The sequence below is a fragment of the Engraulis encrasicolus genome, chromosome 4, assembly GCF_034702125.1.
Source record: "Engraulis encrasicolus isolate BLACKSEA-1 chromosome 4, IST_EnEncr_1.0, whole genome shotgun sequence".
Taxonomy (NCBI): domain Eukaryota; kingdom Metazoa; phylum Chordata; class Actinopteri; order Clupeiformes; family Engraulidae; genus Engraulis; species Engraulis encrasicolus.
In genome coordinates this window covers 54151840-54175807 of record NC_085860.1, presented here as the reverse complement: position 1 = coordinate 54175807, position 23968 = coordinate 54151840, and the positions used below count along the sequence as shown (strand labels likewise).

The following is a 23968-nucleotide window of genomic DNA, read 5'->3' as shown; positions in this document are numbered from 1 at the left end:
CTCCAACACCAACAATAACTACAACTACGGGCAGCACAACTACAACGATCACTACGACTCCAACACCTAGCCCAAGTACCACTGAAAGCACCATATCCACTACAGTAGCTTGTGAGTATCCATTAGTGTGTAACTGGACAGATTGGATAGACAATAGTTATCCACAGCCTGGGCCAAATGGGACCGACATTGAGACTCTGGAGAGCACCTCATGCCATACATATGGAGAAGTCCAGTGTAGGGCCAAGCAATTCCCACAACAGACAATAGAGGAACTTGGTGAGAAAGTGCGATGTGACAGTTCTGGACTAACTTGCCGAAACAAGGACCAACCAGACAAACTGTGTCATAATTATGAAATACGTGTAAGATGCTGCACATGCCCATCTACAACTCCAACAGCCACCCCAACACCAACACCAACAATAACTACAACGACAGGCAGCACAACTACAACGATCACTACAACTCCAACAGCTAGCCCAAGTACAACACCACCGTCAACTACGAGCAGCACAACTACAAGGATCACAACAACTACCCCAACTACAACACCGTCATCAACTACAACTACAGGCAGCACAGCTACATCCCCAACAACCCCTACAGAGAGCCCAACTACATCACCATCCTCTACAGTTAGCACAACACCAACAACCACTACCACCACTACTACAGCCACCCCAACTCCAACACCAACAAAAACTACAACGACAGGCAGCACAACTACAACGATCATCACAACAACTACCCCAACTACAACACCGTCATCAACTACAACTACAGGCAGCACAACTACATCCCCAACAACTCCTACAGAGAGCCCAACTACATCACCATCTTCTACAGTTAGCCCAACACCAACAACCACGACCACCACTACTACAGCCACCCCAACACCAACACCAACAATAACTACAACTACGGGCAGCACAACTACAACGATCACTACAACTCCAACAGCTAGCCCAAGTACAACACCACCGTCAACTACGGGCAGCACAACTACAACGATCACAACAACTACCCCAACTACAACACCGTCATCAACTACAACTACAGGCAGCACAACTACATCCCCAACAACCCCTACAGAGAGCCCAACTACATCACCATCTTCTACAGTTAGCCCAACACCAACAACCACGACCACCACTACTACAGCCACCCCAACTCCAACACCAACAATAACTACAACGACAGGCAGCACAACTACAAGTATCACTACAACAACTACCCCAACTACAACACCGTCATCAACTACAACTACAGGCAGCACAACTACATCCCCAACAACTCCTACAGAGAGCCCAACTACATCACCATCTTCTACAGTTAGCCCAACACCAACAACCACTACCACCACTACTACAGCCACCCCAACTCCAACACCAACAATAACTACAACTACGGGCAGCACAACTACAACAATCACAACAACTACCCCAACTACAACACCAACAATAACTACAACTACAGGCAGCACAACTACATTCCCAACAACCCCTACCGCTAGCCAGACTACATCACCATCTTCTACATTTAGCACAACACCAACTACCACTACAACCACAACTACAACTACCCCAACTCCAACACCAACAATAACTACAACTACGGGCAGCACAACTACAACGATCACTACAACTCCAACAGCTAGCCCAAGTACAACACCACCGTCAACTACGGGCAGCACAACTACAAGTATCACTACAACAACTACCCCAACTACAACACCGTCATCAACTACAACTACAGGCAGCACAACTACATCCCCAACAACCCCTACAGAGAGCCCAACTACATCACCATCTTCTACAGTTAGCCCAACACCAACAACCACGACCACCACTACTACAGCCACCCCAACTCCAACACCAACAATAACTACAACTACGGGCAGCACAACTACAACGATCACTACAACTCCAACAGCTAGCCCAAGTACAACACCACCGTCAACTACGGGCAGCACAACTACAACAATCACAACAACTACCCCAACTACAACACCGTCATCAACTACAACTACAGGCAGCACAACTACATCCCCAACAACCCCTACAGAGAGCCCAACTACATCACCATCTTCTACAGTCAGCACAACACCAACAACCACAACCACCACTACTACAACTACCCCAACACCAACACCAACAATAACTACAACTACGGGCAGCACAACTACAAGTATCACTACAACAACTACCCCAACTACAACACCGTCATCAACTACAACTACAGGCAGCACAACTACATCCCCAACAACTCCTACAGAGAGCCCAACTACATCACCATCCTCTACAGTTAGCCCAACACCAACAACCACGACCACCACTACTACAACTACCCCAACTCCAACACCAACAATAACTACAACGACAGGCAGCACAACTACAAGTATCACTACAACAACTACCCCAACTACAACACCGTCATCAACTACAACTACAGGCAGCACAACTACATCCCCAACAACCCCTACAGAGAGCCCAACTACATCACCATCTTCTACAGTTAGCCCAACACCAACAACCACGACCACCACTACTACAGCCACCCCAACACCAACACCAACAATAACTACAACGACAGGCAGCACAACTACAACGATCATCACAACAACTACCCCAACTACAACACCGTCATCAACTACAACTACAGGCAGCACAACTACATCCCCAACAACCCCTACAGAGAGCCCAACTACATCACCATCTTCTACAGTTAGCACAACACCAACAACCACGACCACCACTACTACAGCCACCCCAACTCCAACACCAACAATAACTACAACTACGGGCAGCACAACTACAAGTATCACTACAACTCCAACAGCTAGCCCAAGTACAACACCACCGTCAACTACGGGCAGCACAACTACAAGTATCACTACAACAACTACCCCAACTACAACACCGTCATCAACTACAACTACAGGCAGCACAACTACATCCCCAACAACCCCTACAGAGAGCCCAACTACATCACCATCCTCTACAGTTAGCCCAACACCAACAACCACTACCACCACTACTACAGCCACCCCAACTCCAACACCAACAATAACTACAACTACGGGCAGCACAACTACAAGTATCACTACAACAACTACCCCAACTACAACACCGTCATCAACTACAACTACAGGCAGCACAACTACATCCCCAACAACTCCTACAGAGAGCCCAACTACATCACCATCTTCTACAGTTAGCCCAACACCAACAACCACGACCACCACTACTACAGCCACCCCAACACCAACAATAACTACAACTACGGGCAGCACAACTACAACGATCACAACAACTACCCCAACTACAACACCGTCATCAACTACAACTACAGGCAGCACAACTACATTCCCAACAACCCCTACCGCTAGCCAGACTACATCACCATCTTCTACATTTAGCACAACACCAACAACCACAACCACCACTACTACAACTACCCCAACACCAACACCAACAATAACTACAACTACGGGCAGCACAACTACAACGATCACTACAACTCCAACAGCTAGCCCAAGTACAACACCACCGTCAACTACGGGCAGCACAACTACAACAATCACAACAACTACCCCAACTACAACACCGTCATCAACTACAACTACAGGCAGCACAACTACATCCCCAACAACTCCTACAGAGAGCCCAACTACATCACCATCTTCTACAGTTAGCCCAACACCAACAACCACGACCACCACTACTACAGCCACCCCAACTCCAACACCAACAATAACTACAACTACGGGCAGCACAACTACAACGATCACTACAACTCCAACAGCTAGCCCAAGTACAACACCACCGTCAACTACGGGCAGCACAACTACAACGATCACAACAACTACCCCAACTACAACACCGTCATCAACTACAACTACAGGCAGCACAACTACATCCCCAACAACTCCTACAGAGAGCCCAACTACATCACCATCTTCTACAGTTAGCCCAACACCAACAACCACGACCACCACTACTACAACTACCCCAACTCCAACACCAACAATAACTACAACGACAGGCAGCACAACTACAAGTATCACTACAACAACTACCCCAACTACAACACCGTCATCAACTACAACTACAGGCAGCACAACTACATCCCCAACAACTCCTACAGAGAGCCCAACTACATCACCATCCTCTACAGTTAGCCCAACACCAACAACCACGACCACCACTACTACAACTACCCCAACTCCAACACCAACAATAACTACAACGACAGGCAGCACAACTACAAGTATCACTACAACAACTACCCCAACTACAACACCGTCATCAACCACAACTACAGGCAGCACAACTACATCCCCAACAACTCCTACAGAGAGCCCAACTACATCACCATCTTCTACAGTTAGCACAACACCAACAACCACTACCACCACTACTACAGCCACCCCAACTCCAACACCAACAATAACTACAACGACAGGCAGCACAACTACAAGTATCACTACAACAACTACCCCAACTACAACACCGTCATCAACTACAACTACAGGCAGCACAACTACATCCCCAACAACTCCTACAGAGAGCCCAACTACATCACCATCCTCTACAGTTAGCCCAACACCAACAACCACGACCACCACTACTACAGCCACCCCAACTCCAACACCAACAATAACTACAACTACGGGCAGCACAACTACAACGATCACTACAACTCCAACAGCTAGCCCAAGTACAACACCACTGTCAACTACGGGCAGCACAACTACAAGTATCACTACAACAACTACCCCAACTACAACACCGTCATCAACTACAACTACAGGCAGCACAACTACATCCCCAACAACCCCTACAGAGAGCCCAACTACATCACCATCCTCTACAGTTAGCCCAACACCAACAACCACGACCACCACTACTACAGCCACCCCAACTCCAACACCAACAATAACTACAACTACGGGCAGCACAACTACAAGTATCACTACAACAACTACCCCAACTACAACACCGTCATCAACTACAACTACAGGCAGCACAACTACATCCCCAACAACTCCTACAGAGAGCCCAACTACATCACCATCTTCTACAGTTAGCCCAACACCAACAACCACGACCACCACTACTACAGCCACCCCAACACCAACACCAACAATAACTACAACGACAGGCAGCACAACTACAACGATCACAACAACTACCCCAACTACAACACCGTCATCAACTACAACTACAGGCAGCACAACTACATCCCCAACAACCCCTACCGCTAGCCAGACTACATCACCATCTTCTACAGTTAGCCCAACACCAACAACCACGACCACCACTACTACAGCCACCCCAACACCAACAATAACTACAACTACGGGCAGCACAACTACAACGATCACTACGACTCCAACAGCTAGCCCAAGTACAACACCACCGTCAACTACGGGCAGCACAACTACAACAATCACAACAACTACCCCAACTACAACACCGTCATCAACTACAACTACAGGCAGCACAACTACATCCCCAACAACTCCTACAGAGAGCCCAACTACATCACCATCTTCTACAGTTAGCCCAACACCAACAACCACGACCACCACTACTACAGCCACCCCAACTCCAACACCAACAATAACTACAACTACGGGCAGCACAACTACAACGATCACTACAACTCCAACAGCTAGCCCAAGTACAACACCACCGTCAACTACGGGCAGCACAACTACAACGATCACAACAACTACCCCAACTACAACACCGTCATCAACTACAACTACAGGCAGCACAACTACATCCCCAACAACTCCTACAGAGAGCCCAACTACATCACCATCCTCTACAGTTAGCCCAACACCAACAACCACGACCACCACTACTACAACTACCCCAACCCCAACACCAACAATAACTACAACGACAGGCAGCACAACTACAACAATCACGACAACAACTATCCCAACTACAACACCGTCATCAACTACAACTACAGGCAGCACAACTACATCCCCAACAACCCCTACAGAGAGCCCAACTACATCACCATCCTCTACAGTTAGCACAACACCAACAACCACTACCACCACTACTACAGCCACCCCAACTCCAACACCAACAATAACTACAACGACAGGCAGCACAACTACAAGTATCACTACAACAACTACCCCAACTACAACACCGTCATCAACTACAACTACAGGCAGCACAACTTCATCCCCAACAACCCCTACAGCTAGCCCAACTACATCACCATCTTCTACAGTTAGCCCAACACCAACAACCACGACCACCACTACTACAGCCACCCCAACACCAACACCAACAATAACTACAACTACGGGCAGCACAACTACAACGATCACTACAACTCCAACAGCTAGCCCAAGTACAACACCACCGTCAACTACGGGCAGCACAACTACAACGATCACAACAACTACCCCAACTACAACACCGTCATCAACTACAACTACAGGCAGCACAACTACATCCCCAACAACTCCTACAGAGAGCCCAACTACATCACCATCCTCTACAGTTAGCCCAACACCAACAACCACGACCACCACTACTACAGCCACCCCAACTCCAACACCAACAATAACTACAACGACAGGCAGCACAACTACAAGTATCACTACAACAACTACCCCAACTACAACACCGTCATCAACTACAACTACGGGCAGCACAACTACAACGATCACTACAACTCCAACAGCTAGCCCAACTACAACACCACCGTCAACTACAACGACAGGCAGCACAACTACAAGTATCACTACAACAACTACCCCAACTACAACACCGTCATCAACCACAACTACAGGCAGCACAACTTCATCCCCAACAACCCCTACAGCTAGCCCAACTACATCACCATCCTCTACAGTTAGCCCAACACCAACAACCACGACCACCACTACTACAACTACCCCAACTCCAACACCAACAATAACTACAACTACGGGCAGCACAACTACAAGTATCACTACAACAACTATCCCAACTACAACACCGTCATCAACTACAACTACAGGCAGCACAACTACAAGTATCACTACAACTCCAACAGCTAGCCCAAGTACAACACCACCGTCAACTACAACTACAGGTAGCACAACTACAACGATCACAACAACTACCCCAACTACAACACCGTCATCAACTACAACTACAGGCAGCACAACTACATCCCCAACAACCCCTACAGCTAGCCCAACTACATCACCATCCTCTACAGTTAGCCCAACACCAACAACCACGACCACCACTACTACAACTACCCCAACTCCAACACCAACAATAACTACAACTACGGGCAGCACAACTACAAGTATCACTACAACATCCACCCCAACTACAACACCATCATCAACTACAGGCAGCACAACTACAGCATCAACCACGACTCCCACAACTACCCCAACTGCACCACCAACAATAACTACAACTACAGGCAGCACAACTACAACGATCACAACAACTACCCCAACTACAACACCGTCATCAACTACAACTACAGGCAGCACAACTACAACTCTTTCATCTTCTCCAAGTACCGCAACAGAAGCAACTACTACCAAATTTATAGTGAGAACAAAATCAACTGCAAGCACAACAATATATACAAACCCTCAAGTACTCAACACAACTACCCCAACTACAACACCGTCATCAACTACAACGACAGGCAGCACAACTACAACGATCACAACAACTACCCCAACTACAACACCGTCATCAACTACAACTACAGGCAGCACAACTACATCCCCAACAACTCCTACAGAGAGCCCAACTACATCACCATCTTCTACAGTTAGCCCAACACCAACAACCACGACCACCACTACTACAACTACCCCAACACCAACACCAACAATAACTACAACTACGGGCAGCACAACTACAACGATCACTACAACTCCAACAGCTAGCCCAAGTACAACACCACCGTCAACTACAGGCAGCACAACTACAACCATAACAACACCTACAGCTAGTCCCAGCACAACTCCAACCACACCAAGATCTACTACCACTAGCCAAACGACAACATCACCAACGACTACAAGAAGTACTACTATTACCATAGTGGAATCTACAACAAAATGTTCCTGTATATACAATTCTACAACTTATTCGCCAGGTAACTTTTGTCCACACCTTCTAATAATGTCTTGGATCTTTTCTGACTGCCTTAATTCTGAAAAAAAAAAAAAACTCTTGCTCTCCCTTTTTTTTTACATTAAGGCTCTTACATATATAACAAAACCGACGAGGGGGGCTGGTGTTACACTGCATACTGTAATGCATCGTGTCAAGTTGAGCTGGAGACGAGGCCTTGTCATTTCACCACCCTTCCTCCCACTTCAACTCCAACTCGTGGCAAACCTTGTACAGAAGTGGAACCAGAAAGAGAGGTTGGTGGGAGGCTATGCAGAACATGTATTTATTATTTTATATTTCCATTCAGTCTTGTTAAAGAGGTATGCCACTATTTTGGGGCTTAATACAGTTAAAATCGTTGGCCAGGGATTATAAAGGTAGTAAAGTGTCTTATTTTTCATGTAAGCCGTTGTTTTGCTTTAAGACAAGTTAAAAGAGGGAGCATGTCGCTAAGCTAGTGACAGTCAATGGATCCGTGTAGCATGCTACATGCTACAGTGATCCATTGACTTTCACTGGCTTAGCTACATACTCCCGCTTTTAAGCCCCAAGATAGTGGCATACCCCTTTAAGAAGTATTTTTTAACACAGTGCTCTTTTCTTCCTTCACTATTTCAATGAAAGCACGGAGAAACGTGGACAGTAAACTGCACAGTATACACCTGTTTCAATGGGAATGTTTCCAGCCAAAGAAAGCCATGCTCCCCACCAGCTCCACATCAGTGTGAAAATGGCTATTCACCTGTCAAAGTCTATGACAATGACCACTGTTGCTACCACTATGAATGTCAATGTAAGTTGAAGCGGTTTGATTTTGAACCTATGATGACACCACCTCGATGTGGATGCCTAACTCATCATTACCAAACATTAGCTGATATTGCTGAATCATGAAGTATGTAATGACCATACAATTTTATGATTAATAATAAACTGAACATTAATATAAACACTAAAAACTGTGGTACAATGAACAGCTTGCACATTAAAATGAGATATGTAGACATATGTTTGATTGCAAGAGATTGAACATTTAAAGAAAAAGCCAAGAGACTTAAGAGATTGAATGTTCTGTGTATTTGTTTTAAGAATACTACAGTGATTCATAAATAATTCATTTGATCAATCCTTTCACAGGTAAATGCAAAGGATGGGGAGATGATCGCTTCACCTTTGATGGGAAAGATTATTCTTTCCAAGGAAACTGCACATACGTTTTAGTTCAAGAGATCATACCCATATACAATCTCACTATCCATATCAGGAAAGATGACTGTGAGGGCTCTGTCTGCCGACAATCTCTTACCATCAAATATAAATCTGTGGAGGTCGTGCTTGAGCAAAGAGATGCCACCCTTAATCTGGTGAGAATCTACCCATACCTGAATCAGGAGTGTCAAACTCATTCCAGTCCAGGGGCCACATACAGCCTACAGCAGGGATGGGGAACCTATGTTTCAAGAGCCGTTTGCGGCCAATGAGGCCGTTTTATATGCCCCCCGATATAGGTTTAATGTTTTGCAGCTTCACATGAAATATGACATATTTTGTAAAGGAAAATACATTTGCAATACATGTATGTTTTATTCAGGGGACCTAGAGAAGGTGAGGTCTGTTTTAAAGGTTGCTGCCTTCAATGTAGGCCTAAAGTGCAGGGGGAAATCCTGGTTTGCGTTCATAATACGGCACTCTGAGGACTTTTACGGCCCTCGGATGAATTTTTGAAGTGGCCCCTCGAATGAAAAAGTTTCCTCACCCCTGGCCTACAGTATTTGATCTCAAATAGGCCAGACCAGTAACCTACGTTTCTGCTTCATACTGGAATCACACTGTTAGTCAATCATCTCTGTAGCTATATCAGGAACATTAAAGGAGAAGTCCAGTTTTTTGAACATTAAGGCCATTTTCTGAGTGGTCTGCAATGTTTTAGAGTCCTCCTCACCGTTTATTTCATGATTGCTGCAGTCTCTGTTATTTGGCTGATTTGGATTTGATCTCAACCAGCTTTAGAATGGCCGTCTATGGGCACCTGCAACTCTGTTCTTAAAATCACCTTTAACATTTGTTTTGAAGAATATGCAACTCAGGAAGTGTTCAGCAGTATTCACTGGTGTTCCTTAGCAATTTTTGTAGCAAAATATGCCATCTGTCGTGTTTTCTGTGTGTTTCATGTAGCAATTTGTAAATTAAGTTTCACTTTCACTTTCACTTTCTTTCACAAAATGGTAAATAAAAAATGACAGAAGCCATATTTCGCCTTGAAACTTGTTAGGGACCGCTAGTGAACACCCCTAACCACTTTGTGAGCTGTAGACTTTCGAAAACAAACGTTTAAGGTGATTTTAAGAACCGAGTTGCAGGTGCTCATAGACGCCCATTCTAAAGCTGGTTGAGATCAAATCCAAATCAGCCAAATAACAGAGACTGCAGCAAACATGAAATAAACGGCGAGGGGGACTCTAAAACATTGCAGACCACTCAGAAAATGGCCTTAATGTTCAAAAAAGTGGACTTCTCCTTTAAAGGGACACTGTGCAGGAAATGGTCAAAAAAGGTACTGCAACTATGCTGCTCAGTGAAACTGGGCTGCCTATTGCCAAATTTGATCTTTACATGAACATTTACTAGGTAATAAACACATATTTTCTAGTATGGTCCAAGTACAGTCATTTTTGCAGCTAAAATGGCTATTTTTGGACATTCTAAATGGCGGACCATGAAGAAGATCCCCCTTTGTCATGTATGAAAAGTGCAATTTTTTCAGTCATAATGAATACTTAGAATTTGATGGTGGTGGTAAGTATTCATGAAAAAGGTAACATTAGTGAATGGACAGCATGAATTCTGGAAATAAACAACTAAAAATCTCACACAGTGTCTCTTTAACTAAATGGCCAAAAGAATGTGCTTTCTAAAACTCTGTTTACTTATAAAACATTAAGAATAAATCATATACGTGTAAAGAGATTTAGCCTGCTTAGGTTAGCCTTCTGCCTGTGTTCTCAACACAGGTTATTTCGCTTCGGTTCATTAGCTCATCAACTTGGCTTGGGATGTGGTGATTGGGATCAGCCAGGTGGTTCATTGAATTGGCTGGAGCAAAAAATGTGGCAGGGCTGGGTTTTTACTTTCTTCACCAGGGTTTTTTTCCACCTCTGCATGAGAGTGCTACACACATACATAGGGGTGTGAATCTCACACCCACAAAATGATCCGATTCAATCTCGATTCACAGGCTACGATTTGATTCAGGGACGATTCATGAAAAATATTTAGCGATTTGGTGCGATTCAATGTCGATTCGGTGCGATTCAATGTTGCATCCAGAATCGGTTATCTTTACACCCCTACACATACACCAACTGGAAGACCAACTCTGTGACCAATAAGCTACCTCCTCTGTACTGATCATTCTACTTTGCTGCCGTGTGTTCTCCTTCAGGCGTTTGTGAATGGCAGAAGGGTTTTCCCCACTTTAGAACATGAGCACTTCAAGATTACGAGCACTGGACTTGAACTGGAACTGGTCATCCCCGAGATTAAGACAACAGTGACGATGAGTGGCTCCAGTTTCTCCGTCGTTCTGCCACAGTCCCTCTTCCACAACAACACAGAGGGACAGTGTGGTAAGAACAACATGGCCTGCATCCAGTGCCATCAGCCTTTTGCAGTGTTTGATTTTCCTTTTTTCAAGTTTCATTTTTGAGCGAAGGAAGAATATACCGCTACGGGTTCCAAATGCAAAACAGTAAAAGAGTGGCGTCTATACGTATGTACATAGTGTGTCCGTACCAATGGATACAACTTGTGCCAGCTTTGAATGCATTTCAGCCTGACCCTATGAGGTCACGTGAAAAAGGCCCATAATACTGTATATAACTGTGAAGGGGGGAAATTTGATAAATGTTGCATGGTGTTTCTTTAAATTAGCAGAGTGCCACCAGAATGCGATTTGAGGACTGTGAATAAAGGCATGAGTTATGTTTGAGTCCGCTGCTTAGCCATGCTAGGTCCTGACCTTGACCAATGATGCTTAAGTAGCCTCTTTGTGCAGATGGGCCTGCCGGCGGCCCGTTTACTCTTTGCTGTAAAAGACTCAACTATTATAACAACATTATGGCATATGACATTAGTGAGAACTCTGAGTAACAGATTAAGACTTGTGACAGTGAGGTTATAACATAGGGTCTGTGTGAATGAAGGGTTATAAACGAGTACATTTTCTTCTTTTCCTCAAACCAGGCAGCTGCGATAACAATGGCAAGAATGACTGTAAACTTCCCAATGGTCAGATAAAGCCATCTTGTGAGGACACGGCGAGGAAATGGATAGTGAACGGGACGGACGGTGTGGACTGTGTCCAGCCGACACCATCTCCACCAACCACCCCTCCAGGCCCATGTGAATCAGACATCTGTGATATTATCATGAGCAAGTAAGGAAATGTTATAGTGTATATGAAGAGCTCTTTTCCAAAATGAGACATATCCATTTTATAGAATGTTGGGAAATGGACATTTTTGTATTGGGCATTCCATTGAATTGCATTGCGAAATGCATTTTATAGAGTTTTAAAAAGTATGTTCTCCAAACATTTGAATGGCAAGAATTCACACTTAGATGATAGGACTTCTTAACTTCTTACTGCATAATGTCTGTATGATACTGATGCAGGGCTATAAATTAACTTTTTTTCATCACTAGTCAATTTAGCTAGAGAAGGGTAGCCTCTTAGTGCAGATGGGGTCGCCGGCGGGCCTATTCACTATTGGTTGAAAATACTCAACTATATCATAACTATCATAACTACTGTATATCAACTATATCCCACATTGCTATGACATTACGGAGAGCCTTAAGTAACATATTAAGACCAGGGCTTTGAACCGTTATTTTTTTCCAAACGTTCCATTCCGAGCAGAAACGGAATTATAACGTTTCCGGTTATGAGTTCCACCAATAAATTGACGTTCCCGAACCGGTTAGAACAAAAAATATTGTTCCCGGAATGGTTAATTTCGTTCCTGTCAGCTGATTACTCCCCATAGGCCTAACTGACGGTAATTAACCAAGAAAGGCGGAAGTGCCAATGAGTCAGCCTACTTCCAAACTGTTTATTCAAGTGGATGAAAAGAATATCCTCCAGAATTTTGTCATTCAGGGACGACCTAAGCGGAGAATAAACCTCAATGATGAAAATGCGCGCTCCACGCTGACTTGGGTCACGGGGAGCGCTATGATGGACATTGTGAGTTTGTGCATATTTGAAGCGGCCATGGATGCCCAATAATGTCGAACATTCTCGGTGCGCTTTACACGTGCTTCTCTGCAATATCTTACAATGATGCAATGGAAACTCTGCCCTTTTGTATGACAGTGATTTCTCTTATTTAAGATGTGGAGTGGAGACTTTGTAATGCACAGCTCTCAAACCATTCAGTCAGAGAATGTCTGATGTTACACAGGACGTGAACCTCAGCCGTTATGGTAACGTGCACAGGAAAATAATTACTTTTTTTTTTAGTTTGTGGAACGGTATTATTATTATTTTTAAATAAGTGTTTCCGTCCAGAACATAAAAAATAATAACGTTTCGTTTCTGTTCCTTGTAAAATACAAAAAGTTCCTGGTTTTCGTTCCTTGAACCGGTTCAAAGCCCTGATTAAGACACAGCCATTACAATTTTGGTGACTGTAAGGTTATAACACAGGCTCTGTGCCATGGGGTTAAATCTTACCAGCCAAACATACACTCACTATCAATGTGTCAATGTGTCTAGTATGTTTTCTTTTCTAGCAGTCAAACTGAATTTTCACCAGCATTTGGCCGGTTGACTGGTGTTAATTTAGACCCCTGCCATGTGTAAATCTGAATTGAGACTCTAATCTTGGCCTGCCTGCCCACCCTTACTGCCTGTCATGTAACATATGTGTTTTTTTGTTTATGCATGTCTTCAAACTTGCTTTTCATACGTACATACTCTATTTGCCTGAAAAAATAACAACGCAACATGATACTAATAACTTATGTCCCACATATTACAAATGTCCTCTTGTCCTCTTCAGACAAAAGCATCTGATGCACGCATGCACGCACGCACGCACACACAGAGTTTCCCTGTATTTACTAGCCTGGCTCTCACACAGACCCTTAGCGCTTCGTGCATCTTCGTTACACTTCGTGAGCTGCGTGAGAACCAGGTTATGTATTTACCGGTGCATGTATGAATGCATAACTGCTTTGTGAAAACGTACACTATTGCTATTGTATGCTATTACCATTACTATTACTATTACTATTGTATAACTATCACTCTCCAAATTACTCTCTTTCTGTCCAAAGGAATTTCACTGAGTGTCGGAAACACGTGGCCTACAAGCATTACTATGAAGCGTGCAAGGCCCGTGCGTGTGGTGAGGGCGGGAACAAGTCAGCCTGTCTGAGTGTGGAGACCTTTGCCAGGGACTGTGCAGAGGAGTCATATTGTGTTGAATGGAGGAGCGCTAGCAATGGACAATGTGGTACGTTGATATGCACAGCACAGTATACTGCAGACTTGTACGAAATTCCAAATTGAATGAATTGAAATTCACAGTAATGCCATAATATGAACACTAGGCGGTGGTGCTCTATGTACTGTCAATGGGTGGTATAGATTAAATTCAAAGAAATTCAAGGTAATGACACCACCCAGTGTTCGTATTGTGGCATTACTTTGAATTTCAATTAATTAAATTCGGAATTTCGTACAAGCCTGCCGTATACGTACGCACAGAATTTAAGTTACATTAAAAATGGGCTGCTATTGGAAAATATGTATTTATTTGTAAAGGTATATTATGTAAGGCCATTAGTAGTCATGCTTTCTACATTCATTAAATTTGCAGTAATACGTATACTAACATTTAAGTATTTGCTTACGCAGAGGCCAAATGTCCAACAGACAAAGTGTATGAAGCTTGTGGAACAGAGTCGAAGACATGCAGTAAAAGGTAACAAATCAGTCACCAGGTTTCCTTTCAACGCCCATGATAACTATTACAACTTGTCTAACTACAACACCAATGCCAACTCACAGATAAGAAAACAGAGATCTTCTGTGACTAGCGATCCCACTCACTGTTTGCGGAAAACAACATTGTTATGACATTGTCGAGAGTCTTATGCAACAGGTTAAGACATGGTCATTACCATTTTGGTGACTATAAAGTCATAACAGAGGATCTTCATGAAAGGGTTAATATAAATTAATATACATTGTAATATCTATCGCTAAACGAGTGTAATATTCATACATACACAGTTGTGAAGAAGAGCCAGAGTGCAGTGATGGGGATGAATCCTGTTCCTCCACCAAGCGTGAAGTGTGTCGCTGCCCTAAAGGAGAGATGCTCTACAGTGCTTATTCGGACAAGTGTGTGCCAAGTTGTGGTAAGTAAAGGTCAGAGGTCAAAAAGTCGGAGAACGCCCGCGCACATCAGTAGCACAGGTGCTGGACCAAACATAAGATAACTGAAAGGAAAATAAAGGTCCGCAACACTGTTCGATGCTCCCAAAATTTAATGGCACAGCGTTTCGGACTAGTGGACTCTGGGGGGGGTAGAACAAAAAGGCGTATAGGGTATGCAAAACAAAAAACTGGTGAATTCAGGCAAATTGGGCCACTTTTTTCCATTCACTTATATGCAACAAAAAGTGGCCCAATTTACCTTAATTCCCCCTACTATTATAAAGGGTAGAGAGGGTGGCCTGGACATGTTTTCACCTCTTTCAAAGACTCTTCTCTGTCATGGCCAAGTCCCGGGGTAGACTCCATGGCATGTTGTGTGTGTATAACATGTGTGCACTCTACTTAATCCTGTGTTAGTGTACTTAAACAATCTAACCCTACTTGGCATCTGCACGTATTGTTCTGTATATTTCCTGTGCACTTTGTATATGCAAGTGTTGTAGGCTATGATTGATTACATCCTTGATTGAAAGTCACTTTGGTTAAAAAGCGTCTGCCAAATGCAATATAATGTAAAGTTTTCTGAACTTAACTGAACAGAATCCCTTTTAGAACATTGAAAAGCACAAACTGCTACAACTATGGTCAAACCAAACCTTTTGAAAGTTAAAATATATGACATTAAAATGTTGTCATAGCCAGAGCCAGTAACTGAATTTACATTGAAATTATTTTGTGATTTCAGATGTTTGTTCAGGCCCTGATGGCATGCCCAAAAAGGTACGTTTTGAAACAGCAGTTTTGTACAGTTGACATTGACTATGTCTTTAAGGTTAGGTTGCTGTGACCATAAATAAGGATCTTGTGGGGCGTAGTGCCGCAGCTCACTGACAGGCTCTTCCATATACAGTACATGCAGGGCTTGACACTGGCACCTGCCAACCGGCCAAATGCTGATAAAACTTGGCTATGGCTAGTAATACTTTCAGTGTCACTAGCCAATTTGGCTGGCAGCTTATTCCTTGGTATGTCATACGTATCATAGTAGCCTATATTCTGTTGTTTCCCCCTTGTGTATCAATTGTTTGTATTTAAGTTCAAGAAAAAGCTCAATAACTCAGTTTCTATTTGCTTGATATTCTTCCATGTAGAAAGCTATACACTCATCTGCTTTATCACCTCAACTTCTGAGGTTAGACGTACACTATCATCATAAAGAAAAAAAAAATATATAAAATCTGTGGCTAGTGGAATACCTGAATGGCTAGTAACTCGGGAAAACCACTAGCCACAGTGGCCGGTGGGTGAAAAAGTTAATGTCAAGCCCTGAGTACATGGGTTGCATTGCCCATGGAGATCCAGTTTATAATCCTGCCTGAGTTATTTCCTAATCTCTTCCTCTCTCTTTCACTTGTTTCCTGTCTCCATTTTCACCGTCCTGTCTGAATGAAGGCAAAAAAAACGCCATAACAAACAGGCCTACTTTAAAAAAACACCATAATAAATAGGCCTACTTTAAAAAACGCCATAACATATAGGCCTACTTTAAAAAACGCCATAACAAATAGGCCTACTTTAAAAGACACCATAAGAAATAGGCCTACTTTAAAAAACACCATAACAAATAGGCCTACTTTAAAAACCACCATAACAAATAGGCCTACTTTAAAAAACACCATAACAAATAGGCCTACTTTAAAAAAAACACCATAACAAATAGGCCTACTTTAAAAAGTCCTTCTGTGTTGGTCTTGAGCGTGTGTGTTTCTCTTGACCCTGTGTTTAACCCATTGTGTCCTGGAGCGACATATACACTGCATTGAGGTTCCTGAGATTTGAGCTGTTTTATTAAAAATGTGGATATGCTAGAGCTGAATGAACACATTTTAGTACAAAATGAAGATTTTAGCTTTTAAATGCAACTTATTTCATGTTTTTATGTGCTTTGGCGGCTGAGATATTGAGGCTTTAATAGGGAGAGGGCACCTTTTCCCAAAAAGGGCTTAGGACAAAATGAGTTAATGTGTCTGCTTTGGTGTACAGCTTGGTGAGAGTTGGCGTCATGACTGTAAACACTGTGAGTGCAGCCCTGTCTCCGGCAACGTGGAGTGTTGGCCCGTGGACTGCAAGACTGAAGCTATCACTTGCCCACTGGGACAGAAGATAGTTAGCAAGACTGTGGACTGCTGCTCAAAGAATGTGTGTGGTGAGTGAATGCAAGACAATTCATTTCATTCATTCATTTATTTTGGAAGCTGACGAAAAAACACGTACCCATCGAATCTGGTTTGCCTGAGACCACTTTTCGCAAAAGTACTTCTCCCGGTGTAATATACAGTAGCTAAGTGTAGTCATCGTAGAGCTACTCGTAGTACTGTATCATCATAGTCTGGCTTGCTCTTGACACCTTCCTTTTGTCTACATTTCTTCGAACAGAACCCAAAGACGTTTGTGTTTTCAACAACACGGAGCGTCAGGTAACAGCATTACATTACTCTTTCATTAAATACACTGCCACAATTCCTGTGTTTTATGGTGGGGACATGTCCCCCCAAACTCTGTATCTTTCTGTTTCAATGATCAGTTACATTTGTACCAACATTTTTCATGCACATACAGTACCTACAGTGTACATGTTAATACAGCTTTGTAGAGCATAGCTATGATAGCTAACATAATACACTACATAACATATGTGTTATAATGTGTTGAGGGGTGAGTAAAAAAATGTATAAATGTTGCGTTTCTTCTTCTCTTTTTGATAGCCTGGGGAACAGTGGTCACCTCCCGGTGACAAATGCGTAAAGTACACGTGTGTGAAACAGAACAATCAGTTTGTGGTACAGGAGGTCATCAAGAGCTGTCCAAGGATCAACCTGGATGACTGCATTAATGTAAGGAACCATATCAATTTACATTTCCACATTCAAAGCAACACTAAATAGTTAGTCGAAGTGGATTTTTAACCTTTAAAGAATGTCTGCAAAATGTACAACTTAATCGAAGCAAGGGTATAGCCATACTGAGGGGCAGAGGCTTTCTGTGTAGTTCAGTCAGAGAGCACTCCACTTCCACACGGTAGTAGCCAAAGATCAAGACAACTTACTGCAGTTGTTCACTTTACACTTAACATTGCATCAACCAATGACTTCAGCACTGGTAATATCACATTCTAGTTCTGGTCATCTTTTTGCTCTTTGCATCATGTTTAGTTAGCGTCTGCACTGAATTTCAGGTGAACCTGCTCAGCTTGTACATCTTCTTCCTCTTATAATAAACCTTTCTCACTCTTAGGGAACTGTGCGCACTGATGAATCTGGATGCTGCAAAGTCTGTGAGTTTGTGTACATTTATATACATATAAAAACATAAACTTGTTCTGAGAATTGGTGGTATACAAGGTTCCCAAATTATATACATCTAAATCTATGCATCTTGGGTTTCGTGTAGGCTTTGGCTAAAGTTACTGCCAAACAATTGTGTATTAACTGAAATGAAACATTCAGTAATGAATTTAATTTTTAAAACACCCCTCCATCCACACACACACACACACACACACACACACACACACACACACACACACACACACACACACACACACACACTAATAACGGTTCCGCATGTAACCTGACAGGTACACCGAAGAGCTGCAAGGTGTCTGTGAAGAAGGCCTACCTGGAGACAAATGACTGCAACTCCACGGCTCCTGTTGAGGTGACCTCCTGCGTTGGGGCCTGCCAAACATCCTCCATGTAGGTCTCTCCTGCTCTGCTGCACCTACAATATACACAAATATATACACAAACGTATGTTTTTTAAAAAGATTTAATTGTCTTTAATTGGGACAGGACAGGCTCTGCCGTGGCCAACTGGTAGGGCACTCAACTGCCATGCGGCTGGCCCGGGTTCGATTCCCGGCTCGGGTCCTGTGCCGACCCCTCCCCGTCTCTCCCCCAATTCACTTCCTGTCCACCTCTCACACTGTCCTGAAAAATAAAGTCGTAAAAGACCAAAAAAACACCTTAATTGGGACAAGGCGGTAAAGGGCGGAACCAAACCGGGGTCGCCGGCGTAATGGGAATGGGTCTTATTTCATTGATTCAAGAAGGAGGCCGCACCTTGCATAGTAGTGTTTTTTATTGCACAGACGCGTTTCGGCGTGTGCCTCTGTGCAATAAAAAACACTACTATGCAAGGTGCGGCCTCCTTCTTGAAACATTGAATTTGAAATTTGGGCCAACACCCTCAGAGACTGAAATAATTACTGACGCCTGCTCCAAGAAGAAAATTGACATTCTTATTTCATTGAGCCACTGCACCAGCCAATAATATTATACATACACACACACACCATAATACATTCTAGTCTCAGCCATGGCTCACATGGCTATGGCTCCGTACTGTTACCCCAAGGGACCCGGGTTCGATTCCCGTCGGAGGTCATTTCCCAATCCTCCCCCATCTCACTCTCCCACTTGCTTTCTGTCCCACTCTTTACCGTACTATTCTCATAAAGGTGAAAAAGCCCCAAAATTTATGATATATTTATATATATTATACAGGTAGTCTTGAGTGCTTATACCATACATGATCAGCAGCGGGTTGGATCAAATATGTGGCAGAGTTTTTTCTCTTTTCCCGTGTGACTTTGTAGATCAAGGGTTTCAAAGTCAATTTCACAGTGGCCAAAAAAGAAACTAGCTGTCGCTGCCCAAAACTGAATATTTTCCAAAAAAGGACTGAAATTGTGAATGCACGAACATACTGCTAATACTTTGAGCAAGACATCAGTATTGTATGGTACTTCAAATGTTCCAGCGCATATTTTGTTGTAGGCTACTGTACGTACTGTATCATGGGCGATATCACTACTGATTAACTTTACTGTTACACATGGCCTGGGTCCTCTTAAATCCTGTGTGAGTTATAGTATTTCATATTACTAGATATTAGTGGTGTATGTAGACCAACTGTAATACACATTTGAAAAGTACTCGCAGCCTCAGGCCAAGTGAAATGACACTGGGGCCGAAACTGGCCGCTGGGGCATAAGTTAGACACGTGTTCTGCAGATAGATACTCTGATTGCCAGTGGTGTGTGAGCCTGCATTTAACTGTATTTGTGTCAATGAAGCTTTAATTGGAGCGTCAGGGATTTGCAACCACAGCTTATGCCACTATTGTATAGCTTGATGATTTTTAGTGGATTATCTGAGAAGCATATTCATAGTAGTGCATTAATTAATAACAACTAATTGATTTATGGGCATAGCTGTGGTTGTACCACCTGACGCATGAGCCCCCCAACCCCAAAAAAACGTTGTTGACCCATTTATAGCATTGTTTTTTCTAGCATGTGTTCTGATTGCCGCATTCTTTCCTGTTCCCCCTCTCAGGTACTCACTGCAGATGAACACAGTGATGCACAACTGTGCTTGCTGTCGGGAGCAGCGCACCAGTCAGCGTCAGACCGAGATGAACTGCCTCAATGGAACTACAATCAGTCACTCCTATGTCTACATAGAAGAGTGTGGCTGTGAGAAACAGGAGTGTGAAGAAAGCAGCGGTTAAATGGTTAAAACTATGTTTTGCAAGATGGATGGAAAAGCCCACGTTGGACCAGTCTATGCTTAAATCAAAACTAATAATTAATAAATTAAATAATAAGGTTCAGGTGTGTAAGGGAACAAATGATTCTTTGTAGGCAATTAACATTTCTAGTATCTCAATAAATGTCCTTTAATCATTAAACATGTATTGCTTAGTGATCTGATACATTAAAATATCTATATGAAATAAGAATTTTAAAGTTAAAAGTGTGTCTGTGTCTGTGTTTTTTATTGCAGTACATAGCCAACACATCATTATTTGAGAATGCTGATTTTAAAGATATTGTAACATGTAATTAAAGTACATGTTTTGGTACATTCAAAAGTGAGGAAAAATGTTTGACACTAGTCATGATGAACCTTGAATGCCAATGAGATTCCACTGACATGTTACTAAAGCCTTTTAGAGTTAGGGTATCCCATTGATTAGTCCTGCCTTTGTCTACCTGAGGTTTATTTTTTTAATGCATGTTTCTCTGCATTGCATGCGCACAGAAACATTGTTTTTTTTATTATCAAAGAACCTTGATTCATCTTCCTTTTGTCATTCTGCATGTTTTATCTTCTTGCATGTACATGTAATTAAAGTACATGTTTTGGTATATTCAAAAGTCAGGAAAAATAAGCATGCAAATGAGCATGTTACTAAAGCCTTTAAGAGTTGTATTTTTTTCAATGCATGTTTCTCTGCATTGCATGCGCACAGAAACATTGTTTTTTTTAAAATGAAAGAACCTTCTTGATTTATCTTCCTTTTGTCATTCTGCATGTTTCTCTGTATCTTATGCATGTTTTCAACATTAAAATGTATGAACAGCATGTGCATGTCATTACTGCAAGAAGGTGTGTGTGTGTGTGTGTGTGTGTGTGTGTGTGTGTGTGTGTGTGTGTGTGTGTGTGTGTGTGTGTGTGTGTGTGTGTGTGTGTGTGGTCCAGATTATACCACTTGATAGGTAATGAGCCATTACCTGATGCAGAAAGATCTGTCCTTTTTTTATTATCAAAACAACAACAGGCCAATAAGCAGAGGTGTCAAAAGTAAAGGGAAAAGTAAATCCGTGGTGTAAGTACAACAGCACATGATATTACATAGATATGACACTATTACTACATCATAGCCTGCAGTACCTAATATCTTATTTGGTACTGCACTGTTACTGAAAAACGTACAAAGACCACCACACATTTAATTCAACCAGTGCAGAGTCAGCTGATCATAAAATAAGCAGTGTTGAGTAACGCATTACAAAAGTAATTCATGACTGTATTACTTTTTATTGTAACACAGTAATGTAAGGCATTACAGGACAAAATATTTACTTAGTTACAAGCTTGTAACTTTAGTTCCGCATTTTTACTGTAACCGAAATTTGAATGGTAGCCTATTCAGTGTGGTGGATCCGAAAAAAGATGCCAGTGAACCTGCCAGTTTTTAATCTGCATGCAGCCGAAACACCTCTTAGACAGGAGCTGAAAAAGTCATGACTCATGAACTTCACTGTAAATCGCCAGTTCCATTTCTACTTCCTTGTCTTCAGACCGCCAGACGGCATTTCTTACTGTGTGAATATCCTTGCGCTAGCCGCATCTTTGCCGAGAGTTTATATCAAAGTTGTCACCTCGTGACCGATGACGTGGCTCAAGTCTATAAATAGCCATGCCCACGTCAAACCTTTTTTTTTTTTTTTTTTTTTATTGTACAATTTTGAGCAGTACAAAACATACGAACTTGAGACAGAAGACAATAATAGACAAAATAAGGTCAAATAAATTAAATAAATAATAATAGCACAGGACAAAAACAAAGAAAATATTTAAAAAACAGACAAAAAAAAGAAGAGGGGGCTATCTTACATTACATCGAAGCTGTCAAGTGTATTAATGAGTTGGATACTCTTCTTAGTCTTTACATATTTAAGGGATCTAATGTACAAAGACCATTCATTCTTAAATGCCACCAGTACAGGAGTTGTTTTGACACATTTACATCTGTGGATGAAGAATTTCCCTAAACAGATTATAACATTTAGTAAGAGCTCTATGTTCTTATCTTTGTGTAAATACCCATATTTGATTATGTTCAAGTCAAAGAGAGGAATGTCTGGAAAGTATTCACACAGCCAGTCGTACATATCACTCCAGTAAGTATTACTATACACGCATGTGAAAAATAAATGATCTGTGGTTTCTACAATGTCATCACAGAATATACAATTATTCAGTTCAATGTTAAATCTGTGCTTTAGGAGCTCCCTAGAGGGGTATATGTTATTAAAAGTTTATTAAAAGCTTTTGTCTTTGGAGGGATAGGTAGTTTTAGGGATAGAGTGCGTAGCTTTTTAAGAGTAAGTGAGTCTGTATACTGGGGATTGTCTTTGCGTTGATGGTAAGGAAATAAGTGAGATGTGAATAGCCCACGTATGACTTTGTTAGGGATGTCTTTACTGGTAAAATCATCTTCACCAATTCTTAAAGTACTGGGAAGGGCTGGGGTGGAAACTGCAGGTGCTGAGTTTTGGATCATTAAAAGGAAAGCTGGAGGGAGACATTTTAAGACCTTGTTGTATTGTTGCCGGTTGCATTGGAAATTATATTTTACACAGAATTGTTCAAAAGAAAGGACATCCCCATGCTCATCCAGCAATTGCATTGTTGTCCATATGTCCCTCTCCAACCATTCATCAAAGCAGGGATAGGAGGAGGATATACCTACAGTTCCAAATGGGTGTGTTATG

General features: G+C 42.5%; 1 protein-coding gene across 1 annotated transcript; it reads left to right on the top strand.

Moving 5' to 3' along the window:
• Nucleotides 1-222: 222 nt before the first annotated feature.
• LOC134448134 (mucin-2-like) lies at nt 223-22096 on the top strand. Its single transcript, XM_063197893.1, has 28 exons — nt 223-237; nt 644-852; nt 1165-1334; nt 1792-1820; nt 1940-2100; nt 2386-2520; nt 3046-3215; nt 3664-3692; nt 3812-3942; nt 4258-4392; nt 4918-5087; nt 6022-6664; nt 6896-8151; nt 8256-8425; nt 8796-8964; nt 9309-9535; nt 11614-11797; nt 12414-12606; nt 14514-14692; nt 15097-15163; nt 15475-15602; nt 16367-16401; nt 17665-17827; nt 18058-18098; nt 18387-18515; nt 18916-18955; nt 19259-19376; nt 21021-22096. The coding sequence occupies exons 1-28, from the start codon at nt 223-225 to the stop codon at nt 21193-21195; spliced, it is 5271 nt and encodes a 1756-aa protein (XP_063053963.1). The 3' UTR covers nt 21196-22096.
• Nucleotides 22097-23968: the final 1872 nt, after the last annotated feature.

Coding starts and splice junctions, on each gene's coding strand:
- LOC134448134 (XM_063197893.1), top strand. Junction 3,943..4,257: donor CCCAACAACTCCTACAGAGA/GCCCAACTACAT, acceptor CTACAACGACAG/GCAGCACAACTACAAGTATC. Junction 18,516..18,915: donor ACCTGGATGACTGCATTAAT/GTAAGGAACCAT, acceptor TCTCACTCTTAG/GGAACTGTGCGCACTGATGA.